The following is a 23075-nucleotide window of genomic DNA, read 5'->3' on the forward strand; positions in this document are numbered from 1 at the left end:
TCCAATAATCGGTCATAAAAGACACTGGGCGCTTCATCACTTTTCTGAATCACCTCAACTGTCTTCGACATGTTAATGGCTTTCTTTCCTCCGGCTTTCATGCCAGCAATTATAGCGTCTCTATAGGCTCTGAGTTGAACCATATCAGCACCATTTACATTCCAATCGGGATCGGTGTTGGGATAATGTGTTGCGGCCCATGCTGATGGATTGGCTTGGTTTAAAGTACGGGCTTTATCCTCTAGTGCTTTAATGGCCGCTTGATTAATTCTTGTCCTTTCCTCATTGTTGAATAAAGTCATTAATAACTGCTGGCAATCAGCCCATGTCGGGTTATGTGTCTGTACTATTGAGGTGAACAGATCAGTCATAGCTTGTGGTTTCTCAGTATACGAGGAATTGTGGGTCTTCCAATTTAAGAGATCGGTTGTCGTGAATGGGACATATACAAAGACTGGGTCAGCATGTGCCATTTGGCCTGCGGCATCGATATAGGCTGGCCCAGGATTCAGACGAAGAGGCATCTGATAGTGTTTTAATTGTTGGGCACCGGTCAACTGTCGGGTCTGTATGGGGCTACGTGGAGGGGCGTCAGTCATAGGTTCCAGTCGGGGAGAAATAGGGTATGGGGATGTGGGAGCTTGGTTTTGGGAAAAGGTTGTAAATAAAACACTTCGAGCCGAGCTAGATGAAGCTTGACCGGAAGTCTGAAGTGGCGCCAAATCAGGATATTCGTTTTTAATGGGGGTTCGTTCTGATTCCGGAAGGGGAGATTTAGTACGAGGGGGGGTGGATCCTGTACTGGAGGAGGAAGCGGAAGTGGATGAGGGTAATGAGGGGAGGGTTGCAGGACTTCCTGCATTTGCGTCACTTCCTCTTAACGGAAAGTAAGGGGGCGGCAAAGGGATCTCGGACTCAGGGGGCGTGTCCAAAATTGGCCTAACACCAGTCCTAGTGGACGAACAATTCCTAGCTACCATGAGGCGACATTGCTCCTCGTGGCATGTCTGGAGCCATTTTGGCGAGTCATCTACGGCCTGTCTCCAACAATCAATATAAGGAAACTGGCCGTAAAGTTCAGGCCTACCCGATACAGCCACGTGTAAGCGCTGTACCAGAGTTGGATCCAAACTGCCACGTGGCGGCCATGCCGCAACCAAAGTAGGCCACTCCCTAGTACACAAAGTGACCAAACGTACAGGAGACATTTTAACCCCAAAATCACAAGTTTTGAATCCCTTTTTAAAATTCTTCACCATACAACCTAAGGGATCCGGAATCGTTGACTGCGACGCACCCATACTTAACAATGGAACGTCGTCGACAACGAATACTATACACACGTACTATTCAACAGTCACACCCGTTTCCTCTGGCAACAGCACCACGTGGTACGGTTACCAAGTGAAACGTATACAATAACACAATAAACACTCAGGGAATTCCCGTACACACACAGCTGTTACACCAGTCACTAAATAATCAATATTATGCCCTTTGGCGTAACTATACAGTCACCCACGCTATAATTCTCTATATATGAATTACCCGTCTATAACACACCCCAGTAACATCGTCTTTTACAAATAGCGGTTACAGTACGGTTAGCATAGGTCAAAGCACAAGTTAAGGTCACAATACAATTATTAGTGGTTATGGTGTTAAACATGCAATGGACGACAATGATTAGTACTTATATACAGTGTCAGTAAATATACAGGGTTATGGTACCGTGCACTATGATACAGCAACACACTATTAACACTCTCGCTAGACGGCTGAGCTTGCGCTATCTAACAAGATATACACTTTACTAAACAATCTTTATCACATTTACAATTCCCAACTAAACTATTGGCCAGTACCTTGAATGGACTACCTAAAAACAATCTACATACGTTTTGGTTAGCCACGCTGCCCAATCACCATATATAGCGAGCTAGAGGACCGAATTTACACAGACGCCTCTTAGTCGCACTATCAAAAGTCTAGTGGGTTCCAAATTTACACGCCTTCCCACTTAGCCCAGATAGGTTGAGAGCTAGCGAACCGAATTTACACAGACGCCGCTTAGTCTCCCGGTCCCTCCGACCTAGCGAACAAAATATACACCCTAGAACGCTAGTCTAGACAAGACACCGGTGTCCGGCTAGGGCTATTTACACCAGAGCCCCGCCTGACTAACAGAATCAAACGGTCTGACTAAAGAGCGTTCGATCGAGCGGTGCGCCTTCGCTCCTTCCCTCCGACAGAGGGGGCAGATACACAGATTCAAACCCCTTTGGGCCTACCGCACAATCGGTATACCCCTAGTGGGTTCTGCCGTCTAAAACAGCAGTTGTCTTACCTCCTCGTTCCTGAACCTGAGTTCACACTCATCGACGGGGACACCCCAGCACTTCTCACGTAGAGGCCGATGATCTCCTGGACAACAGACCAGTGGCGCCGAGACGAAGGGAGGTCCACGCAGAAGTTCAGGGGTGCAGCCGTAGAGAACGTGGGCAAAGATAGACCGTCTCACGCCTCTGCCTCTCAGCTACCGTTGAACGATGAGCTTCCCGGCCAATGCACCAAATGATACTGGAGAAACTGACGGAAGCCAAGCACAGAGAGATGGACACAGGTTTCTTCAGGAAGGAAGAGATTCTTTATTGGATCACCGATCGGGACTCAGAGGGACTAGCGTCACCAAAATACCACAAGTTCTGAGTCCCGGACAATAGTGCAGGCTCCTTATATAGGCACATAACTCCTCCCATATTAAGCTCCACCCGCACATTCTCTTGACCAATCAATACAAATAAGAATTAACTTCCTGCTTGACCGCATGGCTTGTCCAGCACAATGGAGGAGGGGGAATACTACATCCTGTATTCTTGCACATGCTCCGTACACTACTGATCGTATCTTGCCTCGTGCAACCAACTGATCGATACGTCAGCATATGCACGTACACATGCCACGTGGTAATCTCGGCCTACTAAATTTATTTTTACCGAGATTCCACCACATCACGAATGCCGAGAAAATGTTTTACTTGTGGTGTATTTCAATCTATTTCTTATTTCTTTTGCTATAATTTACTTTCAGTCTAGACAGTACATCCTATGGTAAATATGCAATAGATGCGCAATCTAGACATATATTTCCAGCTCATAAGATAATCCTCCACTGTTTAAAAAAAAGAAAATGTGCACTGTACATAAAGCCACACTGTTGTTCACTATTGTTTATTGATAAGATTGCACCAGCTATTGTGGCTGTGCAAATCTGTTTGTCAATCCATGCACGACATAAATAAAGAATTTAAAGAAGAAGAAAATTACAAGAATATAGATTTATGAACACACACCCTGATACACATAAACACATCCTCATGCACAAACACACAGACTCATATGCTGACACCTTATTTTATTTTAATAAATAGTCAAATGTAAATATTTAATTTTTTACTTATTTTTTCTCCACCTGGGTAGAGCTGGAATGGAACCTCATCCCTGGTTACAGTGGGGTGCTGCTGGAATCAGTATCTCTGTACACAGAGTTCCCAGATCTTTGCTTCTCTGTACTGCTGCCAGGACTGGGATGACCAGTTCCTGCAAGAGTACAGAGGACACCAGCACCACATCCAGTTTTAGGTTGGTGGCAGAGCATGCAGCTGCCACGTGGCATCACCACAAGCAACATGCCACTGACAGGTTCCAGCTAAGGCGAGAGAGAGAGACCCCTGCTGCTTGTCACCTGGGGTGGATTTCCCCCTCAGTTTGCATCTGACCTCAGCACCAATTCAGTACCGCCATGTTCACTGGTGTAGAACATTGGTGTTGCTCTTCTTTTCACACCACCTCTGATCCTCCAAAGCTTCATGGGCAGTTTCCAGGGATTTGCTCTGTTTGGGGGATTTCCCTAAGCAGGGCAAACCTCATCTGTGATTTAATTCTGTACCTATACTCCCTAGCCTGTGCTAGCAGAGTCAGCTAGAGAGTTACCATAGTGCATGCTGTGTATGGAAAGTAGGAGGATCACCTATGGGAGGTCTTTTCTGCTCTCCCTTGTCAGTCTATTCTTTGGCATAGAGTATATATCGAAGAATTGACTGACAGTTTGGAGAAATACATGTTTTTAGATAGGTTTTTTCTCTCCATCTATTAGGATAATGCACAGATTTTGTGTTTGGTCCCATAATGACCAAATTTATTACAGGAGCTTGGCAGAGGAGAAGTTAAGTTTATGAAGAAGTATGTGAAAGGTTTGAGTTCCCAAAAGTATTGAATACCTAAAATGTCCAAATTAAATCTTGCAGAGTGCATACAATGAAAGGCTTCTCTGGCTATCTTGTTATAACGAATAGATGGCTATTTATAGTCTGTGTTGTAGGACTACTGACTTTTGGTTAGTCATAGAAAACCACCGAAATTCAATTAACACCGCTAACACATTATTTGATGACCATTAAAAAGACACAATGGGCACCCAGATCACTACATCTCATTTAAGTGATCTGGGTGCAGTGTTCCTGTCAGTTTAACCCTGCAATGGTAATTTTTGCAGTTATTGAGAAACTGCAAAAATTACATTGCAAGGTTAACTCCACTTCTAGTGGCTAAAAGTTGTAAAGTGGTCTAAGTGAAAAACCTACAACTTTAAGTGGAGCGCTAAATTATGGATGAGGTAAACTTACCTCGCGTGGCGTAATAACGACTGTGATAGGTAATATATGTAAGAGAGAATAAAAATACAATATAGTGCAGATGGTACGTAAACAACAATGAGATAAAACAGTGGTGAAATAGGAACACTTACATTTAAGGGAGCCTGTGTATAAATACTGGCTCCGTAATAGAGCTTGTAGGCATTTAAGGCAGCATCACACCCTCAATCCGCGGTATGGAGTATCTCAAAGAGAAAACATAAAAAGAGAGGGATCAATGTGCAGTCTGTTTGAAGTGGTATAAAAGATGAAATAGGTAAAATGCTCACCTTTTTCAGAGCCTTGTAATCCCGGCTCTGAGGTAAAATTGTTTGGTGCCAGTTTGTGAGGGGATGGCACTACCCCAATGTAGATTCGATAGACTCCAGAGGACTTCTTAAAATATATTTAACATGTATTTATTAGTACAGTAAAAACATATAGTTATATAGATAAAACTCCTGTAGAGCTTCCTCGATCAGCTGTGGGTCTGGTCCTGTGAATATTTGATTTTTATATGTCCTTTAGTCCGTTCCCCTTTAGTCACATGTGTTTGATTATCCAATAACATAATCCTGAAAAAGTCTGTAGTGTTGATAATAAAGTGCAGCTGGGCCCTTATCCTTCATCGAACGTGTATGATGGACTACCCTCCCAGGTAGCCATACCCCTACCAGCCAGAAGGAGGGTGTGGTCAGGCAGAATCAGGACACCTCATGGTTCAATAGAAAAAAATATACGCAAGACAAAAATGACTACAGATGAAATGAAGTGAGAACATTTGGCAGAAATAAAAATAACAGATACACAGAACAAAAAAACTAAACCGCATGCTAATCAAAGACATAGGGTGAGCCCCCCTAGAAATACTTATAGGAGGAAAGTGTGACAGAGTGACAAATAAAACAATTCCTAAACCCATCCCCAGACTCACCACACATACAACACAAGAAGACCTTCCCATATCTCCACTACTCTCCACTATTGGCAGGAACTCCCGTGAAGAGGATTTTTGGAGCTTGAGAAAAAGAAAAGCACAAATCTCTCCCTTACCAAAAATCCACAAACAAGAGAAGAAGAAGTATAAAGGAAGGGGAACTAAAGGAGGACTGGACATACAGAGAAGGAAAAAAAGACAGACACAACCTCTAAAAACACAAAAGGAAATTGAAAGAGAAGCAGGAATCTTTAACTTAACCTCTTCCACTTTAAACACAACCCAGATCAAACTACTACAAAAAGGCCTAAAATTCATACCTACAAAAAATCTCAACATATGTAGATTTGAATAAATTTAAATGCAATCTATGCCTAAAAAAAATACTTCCAAAAAAATCCAATAATGAATAATTCAACTCTAAACAGAAATGACGAATGTTACGGTATAACCCGGTGTAGTGAGGGTTAATACCGATTTAGGGATTCACCTTTACAAAGGAACAGCAGCTCACGAACACTCAAACCCACTGAATGGGAAACATACAAAAACCTTCTCTCCTGGAACAGGCAAAAGAATACACCACAGTAGCAATCCCCCCAATCATGAGACCAAGCTCCGTATTGAGGGTAAAACAGGATTCTGGTTTATTGAGGGCTACCTGCCCAGTATTTATGCAGGTCTCCCATCTTGTGGACACTCCCCTAGGGGACCAGTTGGGAGACTGTGACAAGGGACAGACACGTATCAATGACAGACATACAAGGATACACTGCGTTCCCTCCTCTCTGTCCTGGGGATAATTGGGAAGTAATTCAATTATCTTCCAGGACAGAGGCAAATCGCCATTACCCACGAGGTGACAACAGGAGAGGGAAATGCAATAAAATACTCAATGTCACCAATGATACATAAAACATATACATGTAACACATCCCCAGATAGCTTAGGTCTGAGCGCACATTATTACTGAATGGCGCTCAGATACACACATACAGTTCAATTGCCATGGAGCCAAAGTCTTTTATTACACGAATAGGCTCCATGGCATAGCTTATCTGGGTACAACATTCACTAAATACAAAGTCCCGTCTGCTCCGGCGTTCGGTAATACGACCATAGCTAGAAGCAGGGAAGGCGAGTAAAAGTGTCCGCTTTTAGTTCACTGAGGCTGGGCTGAACACCGCTGGCTGCCATGGGTAACCGCGACCAACCGGTAACAGTAAATTAAGCTGCGGTGAACCGCAGCTACTGGGTGTTCATTTGACGGCACACGCTAGCTACGGGGAGGTCAATCTGCGGCACACGCCAGCTTCCCAGTGGTCGTGCCTTCGTGCGTCTTTCGGGAAATAACAAGGGAACACACGGGGACTGTACGGGCAAGGAAATAACTGAACAAACAGACGAACGGAGGGAGAATAAACACAATCCACAGACAGATGGTTCTGTCACAACTAATATGTACACACAACTCTTAAAATGTATCTACTCTTTTTTCCCAAAAAATTGGTTTCTGGTGAGATGGCAACCTTTGAAAAAATGGTAATGACAGACAATAAATTGAAAAAGGCAAATCAATATCAACAAAACTTAAAATAAGATGAATATAAAACTCTAAAGAAACTTCAAAAAGATAATCAAATTATAATTAAACCCGCGGATAAGGGAGGAGGAATAGTAATTTTAAATATCACAGACTACCATACAGAATCCCTAAAATAGTTGGGAGACGAAACCACTTACACAAAATTAAAATCAAACCCAACATCAGAAATACAAACTACATTTTTTAATCTTTTAAATAGAAGTCTAGAAAAAGGAATTTTAAGTAAAAAGGAATTTGGATATTTAAACATACAGTATCCAAAAGTCCCGGTATTTTACTATCTCCCAAAAGTCCATAAGAATTCTGAACACCTGGAAGATTAATAGTCTGGGACATCAACTCCATATCTTGTTGGTCATCAGAATACGTTGATGCTTACAACCGATTGTCCAGAAAGTCCTGAGTTACCTGAAAGACACCGGCAGTTTTCTAAGACACATAACTGCACTAGATTGGAAGGAAGACTATTTCTTAGTTACTGCCGACGTAATTGCCTTATACCCTATTATTTCACATGAAAAAGGTTGCTCACCAGACAAATTCTTTTTAGAGGAATCCCGTATTTTTAAATCAGAGCAAATTGACTTTGTAATGGAGGCTATTAAATTAATCTTAACCAGCAATTATTTTTGGTATGATGGCACTTTCTTTGTACAGGCTCGTGGAACGGCAATGGGCACCAGATTCACACCCAGCTATGCCAAAATGTTTGACAGATTGGGAACGCCAACATCTACAATCAGACCATGGTGACCTATCACCATTACATTAACAACCTGTTTTTTATTTGGAAGGTGTCAGGGCTCCGCTTACCGTTCGGCGAGTGGCGTCCTCTCCTCTTGACACACCGCTCGCGTCCTCTCCTCCTCCTCCCCCCAGCGGCAGCATGTCTAACGCTGCACGCTGGGAGCCGGCACCCATATCAGTACGCCGGGGTCACTCACGTGACCCGGCGTTAAAGCGACAGTACAAAAATCACAGTGGGGGGTATAGATACCCCCCACGTGTGTTTGTTAATTCTGATTGGAAGTTATCCAATCAGAATTAAGGCTAGGATATTTATACTTACCTTTCCTGCCTCTCAGTGCCCTGTTGTGGTCTTTGCTTTATGTATTGATACTGAACGTGTGCTTTCTGGTTACGTACTCTCTGGCTTGTTATACTGACTTTGTGACTTTCTCCTACCCTTTGACCTCGGCTTGTTTCTCGTTATTCTGTTTTCTAGTTCCCCTTACTCTGCTTATCTCCTGACTATTCTGTGTGTGCTTAGCCCGGCCACTCTAAGGTCCGGTACTGCACACTTTCTGTGTGTGTGTCTGTGTGTGTGTTAGCGTGTTGGGTTCCCCGAATCGTGACAGAAGGGCACAGAGGACACTTTGAATATTTGTTTAGACCAGCTAAACCACAACGAATAGGGCATCATTTTAACTATCAATTTTAGCAAGAAAACTGTTACGTTTTTAGATCTTGAAATTTTTATAGACAACAACCAACTGAAAACAAAAACTCACTTCAAGGACGTAGACGTCATCAGTTTTATCCATACTTCAAGCTGCCACTTCTCACCATGGCTTAACAGTATACCTAAATCCCAACTCTTCCACATTAAAAGAAACCGTACAGATGACAAGGATGTTTAAGGAACAAACACATATATTAAAACAGATCTATAAGGAGGAAGTACTGGAAGGCCACTTAACAGATGTTCTACAGATACCAAGGCATACTCTGCTGCAGGAAAAACACAGAACCGAAAAAGAGAAAGGGAAAGACGTAGCTATTATATGCAATTACAGCTACAATAATGTAGCATTAAAAATATATTTTTTTTAATAAACATTAGCTCATTTTAAAACAAGATCCCCTATTGTCCCAGCTCCTTCTCGACAAACTCAAAGTAATCTTTAGAGGTGCCCCCAATTTAAATAGGCTTTTAGTTAAAAATGATATTAAAAAAAAGAACGAGACCCTACTTTTCTAGATATGGGTAAAGGTTTCTATGGTTGCGGCACATGTTTGGCGTGCAGTAGTAAAAAGAATAAAAAATAAAAAATCTCCAAATTTAAAAACTCCACTAACAATGAAGAATTGAATATAAAGGAACTAATAACATGCCATTTTACACATGTAATATATCTATTAGAATGCCCTTGTGGCTTGAAATATGTGGGACGCACTAAGCGCAATTTGCACAAACTTAAGGAGAAACATGTAAGAATTATTATAAAAAGAATATGAGGGACACAGTGTATCCCAGCACTTCAAAACCAAACACAACAGTGACCCTAGAGGACTTACATTTATGGGTATTCAGAACGTTAAGAAAAATTGGCGAGGAGGAATCTTGAACAATTATCTGGGACAAAGCGAGATGAAGTTGATGTTCAGCCTCAGGACCTTACAGCCCCGAGGTTTGAACATCGACTTTGAATTATGCCATTTTATTTAACTCTACTACATAGCACTTAAAGATCAGCACTTTAACACTTGCCACCAATTTTTAATATGTATGATTCAGTATGATTATTGTCTTTATACACTCTCTTTAATAAAACCTTTTAAGATATATCAAATTTTAGTTAATCAATCTCCAATTCTCCAAATTTGTACCTTAATCAAAAGCATTATACCTATCTGTACACAATATTATTAAACCGCTTATAAAGTTATATATATATGTATTACGTTAATACAAACAGTCATGTATACTTCTATTTATTTATGTATTACTATTCACTACATCCCATTTATGCACACTCTTTTTCTTTTTCTCCCTTTTGTTTTTTTGCACTTCCTGTTTCCCACTACTAATATGGCGAATAAGGTTCCTTTGAGCATATCAGGGAGGCAGGGCCCTGCCCCTAGCCTTTTCCGAACATGTATGACGGACAGCCTCCCCTCCCAGATAGCCATAACCCTACCAGCCAGATTGAGGGTGTTGCTCAGGTGGAATCATGACGCATGGTTGTAGGCGGGTGATGCTCACGGACATCCGTGACGTCACTTCCGCCCACCACAGCAGGCAGAACATGTATTTCCACCAACCACCACTAGCCAGCAATGAAATTAGAGGATAAAAATGGCACCAAATATGGCCAATGATCCACACTATTACCCCAGCTGCACTTTATTATCAACACTACAGACTTTTTCAGGATTATGCTATTGAATAATCAAACACATGTGACTGAAGAGGGAAGGACTAAAAGACACATAAAAATCAAAGATTCACAGGACCAGACCCACAGTTGACTGAGGAAGCTGTACAGGAGTGAAACGCATTTCTGCAACTTCAGGACTCTTTTATCTATATACTTTTTATTTTACTATATGCTATATGTTATTACTGTACAGATTAATACATTTGAAATATATTTTAAGAAGTACTCTGGAGCCTATCGAATCTACATTGGGGTAGTGCCATCCCCTCACAAATTCCCACCGAGCTATTATACCTCAGAGCCGGGATTACAAGGCTCTGAAAAAGGTGAGCATTTTACCTAATTCATCTTGTATACCACTTCAAACAGACTGCACATTGATCCCTCTCTTTTTATGATTTCTCTTTGAGATACTCCATACCGCAGATTGAGGGTGTGGATGATATTTATGGGGTTATAAATATTACAAATAATATTTTCTTAAAAATTATCAAAATTAATTTAAGAATTTTTATTATATCAAAAATGGATATATTGGCACTGTTTCCCCGATTAATGCATTAAAGCTAAAACATTACCCACTATTTTAATTCTCCTAGATCCTAGAGTAAGTTTCATTAGAAGATTTTATTTCACACATTAATCACAAATTAATTATAAAAATATAATTTATTGTGACAATAATAATAATAATAATAATAATACTAATAATATGTTACAAGCGTAACAATCAGTGGATATTTAGGTTTACCATAAGTGTGAAGAATCACCCTCCATTCATTCGGTACTTTCCCTCCCTGCTACTTTATTCATGGATTTATTACTGTGACGAAGTGCCCTTTGCCACTTGTGCCTGGAGAGGACTGCTTGCCCGCCTCTTGCCCTGTGACTATGGACCCTGGGAGATTTGGCCCGTTCAATTCAGTATGATAGGAGTTATGTATTTTTGTATCCTTTTGTGTTTTACTGGTAACATGAGCTCAATGGAGTCTGCCTCTATCCCTGGATATAATTGGATTATTTCCCCCATTGTCTCCAGGATAGAGGGCTCTGTAAAACCTGTTTGGGCCAGATAGCCATGCTGCTAGCCAGGCCCCCAAAGATACTTTACTAATTTCTGAACCCCTGCTCTGATTCATGCCATTATTTGATATGTTGTTCCCCTGAATGGATTGATTGTGAATATATATTTTTTATGTGAATGTGATGTATATTTTAGAAGTTATGAATATGCTGTAAAAACTGTATTTTCCTGCCTGTGATAATTGCATCTTCTATGGTATAAGATAATTGAATCACAGGCAGAGGGGAGGATTTTGTGTGGGCTGTAACCTCTGTTTTATTGGCTACTGTAGATAACGTGTGTGTCCCTCCCTTGCATGGGAGCAGGGCATAAAATAAACTGTAGCTTGAATACCTGTTGTTGTTACTTCCAGTAAAGTCTTGTTCCAGCATTAAGCTTTGGCTCATGTGTGGATTATTCGGCGATACCAGCGATTTATTACTCTGTGGATTACTTGGTGATTTTATTTTATGGGAAGAAGGGAATGCTTGACGGAGTAACGGATTGTACTGTCACAATAAGTAAACAATATGGCAGTGCTTTAACACAATATAGACAGCTAAATAGCAAGTTATATGCAACAGCTGTATGCAGTTTTCAAACAAGATTTACAACAGGACAATTTACTTTGAAATCAACTTAACACAGAATACAGCATCTCACAGCAGCACAGCATAAAGCAATAAAAACTTTGGCTGAAAGTCAAATCACACTGAATTAACTCTTTCACTGCTAGCTACAATCCTCATAGGCAAGATATCATATTATATTGCAATTTTACAACTACAATAATTCTAATACCCGATCATTTACCATTCCTATATCCATTTACCTTTTTGTATAATGGGTAAACTGATTTCGTGATGCGTTTGACATCATCTGGGTTATCTTTATGGCTACTATCCATCAAAGAAGCTGTCATCTTCAAAGGTTTTCTTTGGTTTCAGCCAGACTTGGTGTCTATCGTATACCTTTAAATTTAGATTTGTGACATGTCCCAACCTTAATTTCACCCTTCCTTACAATGTAACTTTGTAAGATTCAGTTAGTTTTTAGAAAGTAAAATTAATTATTTATGTGAGGTTGCTGCAGACATCATGCCTTATCTTTACGAAATGTTTATATAAGTCACATTCTTTAGTTCAGACTTGAATGAATAGAGTTATAGAGAAATTAAAAACTCTGTGTCTGTCTTTACATTCTGTTACAAAATGGAGTCACCTCTGTTATGATGGTGACTTGCAGTATACACTTTTAATTTCTGTCTTAACACAAAATGTCTGCCGGTATAAATATACTGACAGCCTTAAAAGCATACAAGTTCTATTATGGAGCCAGTATTTATACACAGGCTTCCTTAAAGGACCACAGTAGGCACCCAGACCACTTCAGCTTAATGGGTTTTATCCAGCCTCTAGTGTCTGTCTCATTGACAGCCGCTAGAGGCGCTTCTGTGCTTCTCACTGTGATTTTCACAGTGAGAAGACGCCAGCGTCCATAGGAAAGCATTGAAAAATGCTTTCCTATGAGACTGGCTGAATGCGCATGCAAATTCAGACGATGACATCAGAAGAGGGAGGAGAGTCACAGCGCCGAGGGAGCCCGGCGCTGGAAAAAAAGTAAGGCATTAACCCCTTCCACGCCACGGGAGTGGGACCCTGAGGGTGAGGGCACCCTCAGGGCACTATAGTGCCAGGAAAACAAGTCTGTTTTCCTGGCACTATAGTGGTCCTTTAATTGTGAGTGTTTCTATTTCACCACCGTTTTACCTCATTGTTGTTTACGTACCATCTGCATTATATTGTAATTTTATTCTCTCTTACATATATTACCTATCACAATCTTTATTAAGCCATGCAGGGTAAGTTTACCTCGTCCATAATTTAGCGCTCCACTTATAGGTGTAGGTTTTTCACTTACACCACTTTACAACTTTTGAACTTTTTGGGTGTGGAGAAGAAGATATTTCCACACAAGTCTTTAGAGCTGCTACCATTTATATTTTGACTTTAGCACCTTGTTTGAACACACATTCCTCCCAAAAGGAGGTACACGTCACTTGTTCCACCTCTAGTGACTGTCTACCTGTTGTTAGATGGTTTTTGGTCACCTGATGCTGGACATACTCATGCTATGCACGGGGACATCCAACATTCCCTAAAACCTCTTAGGAAAGCATTTGTTGTCCTAATGCAATTGCACCGCTCATGCACATTAGGACCCCAACGTCGGCCTACGTCCGGTGTGGAGGAGTGAAGGTGGAGCCTGAACCAGCGTAGAGGAACATCGGCGCTGGATTCAGATAAGTAACAAAAATGTTTTAAACCCTTTATGTACTGTGGCAGTATTCCTAGCCTACAGTTTCCCTTTACACATTATTAACATTATTGTATTTTTATTCATGAATAATCTCTCATTAATTATTTAAATTAGCAACACTGGTTTGGTTTTACTTAATGCAATCGGAATGGGTCGAGAATGGTAATTTAATTATAGTATAACCTGACATGTAAACCAAACTTCAGTATTATCATTTATCAAGTGCAAGCATATTAAGCATCTCTATATGGTAAAATAATTCAGAGAAACGGAGACAGACTTTACTCAAATAAACTTAAATATAACTGAACTATAGTGTAATATATATATATGTTGTGATAAAGTGAAGGCAGAGAAGCCATTTAACCCCAGGGGGAGTATATGTAGTTTGTGTTTTGTACAACACAAAGCTTTGTTTAGTTATGGGCCCCTGGGGTGGAGCATTTGGAGAGAAGGGTGGGCCAATGCTCCACTCCACAGTTTAGTGGTTTTCATGGAAGACATAGATCCAGGCCAGGGTTTTTTGGACTGTCTCCAACCCACTGCTCAGCTGCAGATAATCAGCTGTAGCAGTGGGAATAAACCACTCCCTGCTAGGCAGGTAGAAGGGGATTGCTGGCTTCCTCTCAGGAAGCAGGTAGGAGAGAGGGTGTTCTCTCCAGTAAGTGAGTCAAGGAGACCAGGCACTGGGAGTGCTGGCTTGAGGCACTGGGAGTGCTGGCTTGGAGCACTGGGAGTGCAGAAAAGGAAGCAGTCAAGGCTGGCTTGGAGCACTAGGAGTGCAAAAGAAAAGCAGTCAAGGCTGGCTTGGAGCACTGGAGTGCTGAGAGTGGACAAAGACACTAGGTTGGTGAATCCAATAAATATTGTTTTTTTTCTAGTTTAACCCCTGAGAGATAGGGAACCTGAAGTGAGTCAGTGCTCAGACGAGCTAGGTTTTTGTTTAAAGGGGAAACCTGTTATATTTATGTTTTCATTTGCCGCTGTCTCCTGTGTGGACTTACAAATAAAGTGCCTCAATTATATGAAAATAAAAGGACTGTGCATGTTTTTGCCCTAGAGGACCGTGCTATCTACTAACAAGGATCACAATATGTACACTAAATTCACTTGCCTTACTTTGAATCTTTAGGGATGACCGCCATAGAAATACCTCTAAAAGATGACAGCAAATTAACAACTCGACTTTGTCAAAATAAAGTTTGCGGTGATAGGTAAGTGGATCAAAAAAAATCCTGTTACCTTTAATTCTACATAATCCTTAAATATTTAACAAATAAAGCATTCAATTGTATCACCATAACAGTCACCCATGTTATGGCTTTTGGTGCTAAATTAAATGCATTTTCAAAGATACATTCTGGATTTATACCATCCATTTGTTATCGTAATAAACGGTTTTGTGTTTTTATATTAATGTGAGATACTTAGAGACCACTAGTTAGTGACAAAAGACTAACCAATGTACAATGTAAATGTTAAAACACATCAATCAGAGAATCTATTGACACCATAATATTACCTATGTAGCATATTAGCATTAAGTATTGTACAGCATAGTATCAGTATTTGTGATTAAGATAAATGAGCGAATGTAATCTACCTATTGAAACATATGCCAAGTATGCATCTGAAGCACACAGGCTGCTATTATGCTCAACATGCTTACACCCTGTTCCAAATTATTATGCAAATTATATTTTTCTCATTTACCTAAATAATTTATGTAAATAACAGTCAGCATCATTCTCATGTTATCAACTATTAAGAGCACAATTCAAATTTTATTGAACAAACCTCCTAATGATAACAGTATTTTTTTTAAACATAAAAAACTTACAATGCACTGTTCCAAATTATTACGCACAGTAAGTTTCAAAACACTTTATAGGTTGTAAAGAACTGAAAATTGTCATTTGTTGTGTTTGCAGTATATTTACTGAAATCAAAAGCTATTTCAATCAAACTTATAACAACATTTTAACAGGTCATGTTACATTTTAACATAGGACCCCTTATTTGATAGCAGCTTCACAAGTCTTGCATCCATTGAACTTGTGAGTTTTTGGACATTTCTGCTTGAATTTGTTTGCAAGATGTCAGAATAGCCTCCCAGAGTTGCTGTTTGGATGTAAACTGCCTCCCACCCTCATAGATATTTTGTTTGAGGATGCTCCAAAGGTTCTCAATAGGATTGAGGTCAGGGGAGGATGGAGGCCACACCATGACTTTCTCTCATTTTATCCCCATAGCAGCCATTGATGCAGAGGTATTCTTTGCAGAATGAGATGGTGCATTGTCATGCACGAAGATGATTTTATTATGGAAAGCATAGCTCTTCCTTCTGTACCAGAGAAGAAAGTGGTCAGTCAGAAACTCCACATACTTTGCAGAGGTCATCTTTACACCTGCGGGGACCCTAAAGGTGCCGACCAGCTCTCTTCCCATGATTCCGGCCCAAAACATGACTCCACCACTGCCTTGCTGACGTCGTAGCCTTGTTGGAACAGGGTGGCCGTCCACCAACTATCCACTACTCCATACATCTGGACCATCCATGGTTGCACGGCACTCATCAGTGAACAGGACTGTTTGAAAATTAGTCTTCATGTATTTTTCTGCCCAATGCAGCCGTTTCTGCTTGTGAGCATTGGTTAGTGGTGGCCGAATAGAAGGTTTATGCACAGTTGCCAGACTCTGGAGGACTCTACACCAAGATGTCCGTGGGACTCCAGAGGCACCAGCAGCTTCAAATATATGTTTGCTGCTATGTAATGGTATTTTAGCAGCTGCTCTCTTGATCCGATGCATGGATCTGGCAGAAATCTTCCTTAATGTGCCTTTATCTGCACAAACCCGTCTGTGCTCTGAATCAGCCACAAATCTCTTAATAGTGTGATGATCACGCTTACGTTTTCGTGAAATATCTAATGTTTTCATACCTCGTCCAAAGCATTGAACTATTTCACTCTTTTCGGCAGCATAGAGATCCTTTTTCTTCCCCATGTTGCATGAAAATGGTGCTCTGCTTAACAATGTGGAACACCCTCCTTTAGTAGTTTTTCCTTAAATTGGGCTCACCTGGCAATCTAATTATCACAGGTGTCTTTTTCAGTGATCAAAAGAGCCCTGAGACATTGCCATCCATGAGTTAAACTGAAAAACAAAATATTTAATCTTTGTGACACTTAAATAGAATTTGCATAATAATTTGGAACAGGGTGTATATTGCATGCCACAGTAAGATACTTTAATTTTATTTAGGTAATCGATAAAAGGGATTTATAAATAGGTCATCTTAAACTGTTCTTTTTAAAACAAGAGTCTCTTGTATTGTAAGTAGATGAAATCATGGATCAGATACCCACTGGCTTAGGTGTGTAGTGATGCATCATGGGAATCCTGTGAATTGTTAGACAGCACTTGGTAAAAAATTTCATACCTCTGCTAATATTAATCTTAGTAAGCATCATTGTAAAAGTTTAGTTTCGCTTGAAACCAGTATAGTTATTGCAGCATGAATGTTTCCATAAACCTATATTTTGGTTTGGACATATGGAGAAGATGAGCTATCTACACACATTCCAAATGCGGGTAAACACGTCAGTTGAATAATCCCATTCACATCTCTGGAGTTCTAGAAAAATCCACCACTACATTTGTGCTTCTTCCTTATGGTTTGTCTATATGTTAGGAGGTGGAGGAGACGGCCTGAAACGATACTGAATATATTTGTTAAAAAGGTTACTAAGCAAAAGGTAAACAGCATGATTGTCTATTACAGAGTGAACACTTATGATTGTGGAGAGAAGGTTACCGAATGGCTGTCTCATTTCCTTAAACGCAAGTGTAAATTAATAAGGCAATCATCAAGTTTCAACAGATATGCACACACAAAGCGTAAAGGTATGTAACTTGCTAATTTTATAGTGCTTTGTAATATCTGTTTTACAAGTTGGTTTCTTGAATTAGTGGAGACCAGAGAGCACAACCCGAGAGCCTCCGACTGCTTAGTGGCTCTCGGGTTGTTGTTGTTTTTTTTTTTTTGTTTTGTTTTTTTAAGGAACAGTCTTTATCACCTTTCTTTTATAGAAGCTTATAATGCATGTAATTTGTATTAAAAGGACTACTGCCCCCTAAAAATCAGCTGTGGAAAAAATACATAATTTCAACGTGTATCCAAAGGAACCCTTGTTTCTTTTTGAAAAGTTGTTAATGTGAGGTTTTTGTGCAAAATGCTTCCCTACTCGTGAAAGTCCTATCTTTTCCCCACCATGTTTGCCACTTTTAGCCACTTTCAGTCACATGATCCATCCCGCTGGATTTTTTTCTCTATGGTATGACCAGCCTCACAGAGAGCTCAGGATGGTGATAAACTGTGCTCTCTGCATTACGGTACTGTCCATCCGAGGAGCCGGTGCAAGACATTGGTTCACTGAGTTACGAAGAGCACAGAGCGATGATGTCCCTGTCCTGTGCAGGACATACCATAGAGAATATACAGTTTGTGAAGGGAACAATCCGGCCAAACGTCGCTAAAATGGCAGTGAAAAGATAGTAATTTCACAGGTTATTCTAAATGTGTTTTTACATCATACAATCACAGAAAATGTCAGAAAACAAGTGAGATCAGAGGCAACACCGCCATTTGAAATGCTGGGACATATGTCATCCAACTCCAAGCAACACATATTCTAAGTTACCGTACCTCATCTTTCATTGTGGCATTGGTTTTTACCCTCCATGGAAATATGCTGCAATGACTAACTTGTGTACATAATCATCTGCCCTGTGACTATAAATGCCAGCCCCTGCCACTTCTATCTCCCAAAGATATTTCATAAATGGACATTTTCTTTTATCCAGTTGACTAACTATATGTGAAAATGTTATATCTGCTGCTATGCTTATATTTAAGACCATGTCAGGAATATTACAAGGCATACAGTATAAACTTTTAGAATACTTTTTATACCACAATAATTACGAAAGGAAAAATGAGTAAATTACACATTAAATAGTGTCAATTTATATTCTTTACTTTATTAGTATTCCCTCAGCGTCGGTGTATTGCCATTTATTATTTTTTTATGTGCTAGCTGTGCTTTCCATGTTTCAAATAAATGTTATCGTTTTCTCAAGTTAAAATTACTTTGTAGAGAGCAGGCTAAAATAATATAAAGGGAACCTGTAGAGAAGAGGTGAATTGTGCTGTTTATCTAGAAATTATAAAAACTCCACAAAAACAAATAATGTGCATCACAGATGATTAATGTTTCATAAAATAAACCGTATTTTCCACCTCCTATCCAAACCGCTTATCTGAACATAGTTTCACTTATTAGTTTCACAATTATTAGTGGATAGCTTTTTGCAAGTCACATCCTAGGAATAACTCCAGCTACCTGTCAAGACTTTACAAGCATGTGCATTAGGGAAAAGTGGGTTGGTGTCAGCCCCTGTGCAGTCAAACCATGTCTCTGTAATAAGTATTCAATAGTTTAATTCATTATACATCTTTCTTAGATTTTAAACAAGATATGCTAGAAAAAACACCATAACTAATCAAATGATACAATTTCATTGTATTTAAAATGAACTGTCTGTTTGTATCTTCTTTACTATTATTTAACAAAAAACCTTGTTCCTGATGCATTTCACATTACTGCTTTGCAATGTATTATATTTCTTTGCATATATGTCTTAAACCTTTGGCTATTCTGATACCTTCATTTTTGGAACAAGTGATAAATAAAAATATTGAAAAAAATCTAATGACCTCTGTCAATCAAAGAGTTAATATGAAATTTTATTTTCAGGATTTTCAGACGTACCGTTAGCCTCACTTTCCTTAGTCAATGAAGCTCAGTACCTGCTTGTAAATAGAGCCAGTGTTTTTCACCTAAATCAGCAAATGGCACTAAGGTAAATATTTACAGTTTTATTGGATGGCACAAAAGAATAACTGATTGATTAACAAAACCAATGTATAAACCAGAATATGGATTTCTGCAGTACACCACTGTCCAAACAAAGGAAATCAATGGCTATATTAAAGAAACATTTTGGTCGCTATTATATGTTTAAACCTGACAACCCCTCCGTTCTTCTGGTTTGGCTTTAATATGACAAAACTCTACCAGGATATACATTTTATATTCACCCCTGTCAGACGTAGTTGACAACATTTAAAACTGGTCCTGGGAACAATATGTAACAGATCATCAATGTGTTAATTATTCAAAGTCCAAAACTCTGCATGGTTTAGCCAGACGTCCTACAACCTCTCCCAAAGAATGTTATCAGGGAGACAGTATTGGAATTTATACCAGAAGTGCTCTGGGCAAACATTGAGATAAGAAATATTATTATTTTTTAGGAGTAGTAATGGGCATTAGACGTAACAGTGTGTCAGCTGTGATATTGAAACATATTTACTTGATCTGCATTTTATGAACTTTGCATTATAGAGACTTTATACTGGACATTTACCTACCATACACCTCAAGTTTATAACCACTAAATTTGTACTTTTATGTGAGGAGTGTATGACACAAAATAGGAGCATCTATTTGAATTTTTAAAGGTTATTTTCCCTCTGTCTCTCCAACCCACTGCTTAGTCATCCCCTTTAAAGGGATATTTTGTCCACTTTTTAAGTCTGTTTAGAAGATGTTATTCCAATCCAGTTTGTTTATCAACTGCTTAGAGCTATCTGTAAGGTGATTTCCTAATACGTTTATATTTTTACATTTCTATTTGTGTTTATAATATCTCCAGGTTACCTGTAAACTCAATTTAAAAAAAAAAAAAATATCTGTGACATCTCCGACGCTTCATATTATATAACTGTGTATACAATAATCAAAACACACTCGAGGTTAGAAGTTAGCCTATCTCTATCAGGTTAACATCTATTTATCAAATATAGCCTGGATGTGTGTAACATACATCTCTTGTGTTACATGCTAGAACACGTGTTGTTTGCTGTTAAAATCTATTTTTTTTTTCCAAACTGACAAACATTCTATTATTTTTTGCATTAGAGGAGAAACAGAAATGAAAAGCACTGAAGAGCTAATTAAACGTTTTCGAGCTAATCTAATCATTGATGGAAGTATTCCCTTCGAAGAGGAAGAATGGGCTGATGTTTTCATTGGTTGTTTGCATTTTAAGGTATACTACCATGCTATTTGTTCTTATAGTATCCAAACCCCTACATAGTAAGGAAAATGTCACAGTGTGATATTTAAAATCATAACTTAATTATGTGGGCTTTTTTTATTTTTTATTTTATTTACATAAAAACTGCAACATTATGTCATTTTGTAATATATTCATAAAGTGTTTGTAATGAACGCTGGTATTTGAGATACCAGTTTGTTCCTTTTCTTTCGAACTGCTAGAGGCTGAGTGATTATAGTTCGGGTCCGGGTGTTGATTCTAACATTCTCCAGAAGACGTAGAGCATCCAAGTAAATTTACCAAGCAAATCAGACGTATACCCAAACATCAGTCTAGACTAGATGAAAGGTACAACAGGAATGAATTTATTCAGGCCAACTGGCCAGTTTCTATGCAAGTCCCCATGCACAGGGTTTACAGTTACCTATTCCAGGGGCATTCCCTACTGGACCTGAGAGGAGACTATGCCAAAATGCATACTGTAAGTACATTGGCTCTCAAGTCCAGGACACTCCCACATAAAATAGGACTGAGGGTAGTGGTGGAGACAGGCTCAGGCACTGAATGTAGTGGTGTTGTGGAGACAGGCTTGGAAACTATGGTGAGGCCTAATAGAAAGCAGTTATTGTTGGGGGATTCCATCATAAGAGGTGTGGAGATGGACAATGGTGGTCTTGTGAGATGTCTTCCCGGAGCTAATGCTCACAGAGACAGGAGACGTATTTGTAATATTGTTAAGCGAGCAAAGCAGGAAGGGGAATTGGATGTACTTGTCCATCTAGGGACAAATGACTTGGCTTGCAATGAGGTTTCAGAGGTTAAGGAAGTTTTTAGTGTTTTTGCCAATGATATACGGCAGGTTGCTTCCACACTGTCATTCTCTGAAGTTCTGCCTGTGCATAACATTCAGAACGACAGGCTGATGCGTATTAGGGACTTTAACTTGTGGCTTGGTGAATGGTGTCGGGAGCAAGCATTTGGCTTTATTTCTCATGGTAGCTCTGTTTGGAATGGAAATAAACTATACAAAAAAAGATGGTTTGCATCTTTCTCAAAAGGGAACAAATGTTCTCAGTGAGCAGTTCAGAGGTTTTGCTAGGATGTATTTATACTAGGAGGGGGGGGCAAAAGGGTGATAAAACATCAATCCAATTGCCCCCCAAAACAAGGACAGTAGGTGCCTTTAGCAAGTGTGTTAAAAAATGACAAGCTTAGAGTCATGTCTACAAATGCTCGCAGTTTAGGCAATAAGATCAATGAACTTGTGGCAATAATGGCAAATGATAATGTAGATTTAGTCGCTTTTACTGAGACATGGTATAATGAGAAGAATGACTGGGACATAGCAATACCAGGGTACTCTTTATATAGAAAAGACAGGGAAGGCAAGAAAGGGGGAGGGGTGGCCCTGTATGTGAAGGATAGCATAAAATCTAGCCTAATAAAAGTTAGTGAGGCGAACATAGAATTTGTTTGGGTTACGATAGAATTTGGTAATCACACAGTAACTCGTGTAGGTGTGATTTATAGGCCCCCAGGACAAATAGAAGAGTTAGATAATCTACTAGTTGAGGAAATAGCTAAAATGACAATGAAGGGGGAAGTTATCATCATGGGTGACTTTAATCTTCCTGATTTGAATTGGAAAACAAAATTAGCTGCTTGTGCCAGGAGCGCACATATTCTAAACTCCCTACTGGGATTGTCTCTAAAACAAGTCATTGAGGAGCCAACTCGTAAAGAGGCCATACTAGATTTAGTGTTAACAAATGGAGATTAGGTATCAGATATTACGGTAGGTGAAAGTTTAGGATCCAGTGATCATAAGTCAATGTGGTTTAATATAAGAACAGTGACTGAGTCACACCACACAAAAACAAAAGTTTTAGACATTAAAAAAACAGACTTTTCTAAAATTAGAATATGTGTATAGGAGTCATTATCAGATTGGAGCAATTTAAATGGAGTCCAAAAGAAATGGGATTATTTAGAAGTGGCACTGCTGAAGGCAACAGAAAATTGCATTAGGCTTGTCAGTAAAAGCAAAAAATTCAATAAACCACTGTGGTACTCCACAGATGTGGCCAAAATAGTAAAAAACTAAAAGTTAG

At 39.5% G+C, this 23075-nt stretch overlaps 1 protein-coding gene across 1 annotated transcript in view; it reads left to right on the plus strand.

Annotated features, from left to right (window-relative positions):
* Nucleotides 1-23075, plus strand: part of MOCOS (molybdenum cofactor sulfurase) — a 560804-nt gene that overhangs the window by 531952 nt on the left and 5777 nt on the right. The window contains exons 10-13 of the mRNA XM_063451877.1: nt 14912-14993; nt 17564-17685; nt 19599-19704; nt 20826-20955. Coding sequence (XP_063307947.1) covers nt 14912-14993; nt 17564-17685; nt 19599-19704; nt 20826-20955 — 440 coding nt within the window. The remainder of the gene's footprint in view (nt 1-14911; nt 14994-17563; nt 17686-19598; nt 19705-20825; nt 20956-23075) is intronic.

The sequence above is a fragment of the Pelobates fuscus genome, chromosome 4, assembly GCF_036172605.1.
Source record: "Pelobates fuscus isolate aPelFus1 chromosome 4, aPelFus1.pri, whole genome shotgun sequence".
NCBI classification, from domain to species: domain Eukaryota; kingdom Metazoa; phylum Chordata; class Amphibia; order Anura; family Pelobatidae; genus Pelobates; species Pelobates fuscus.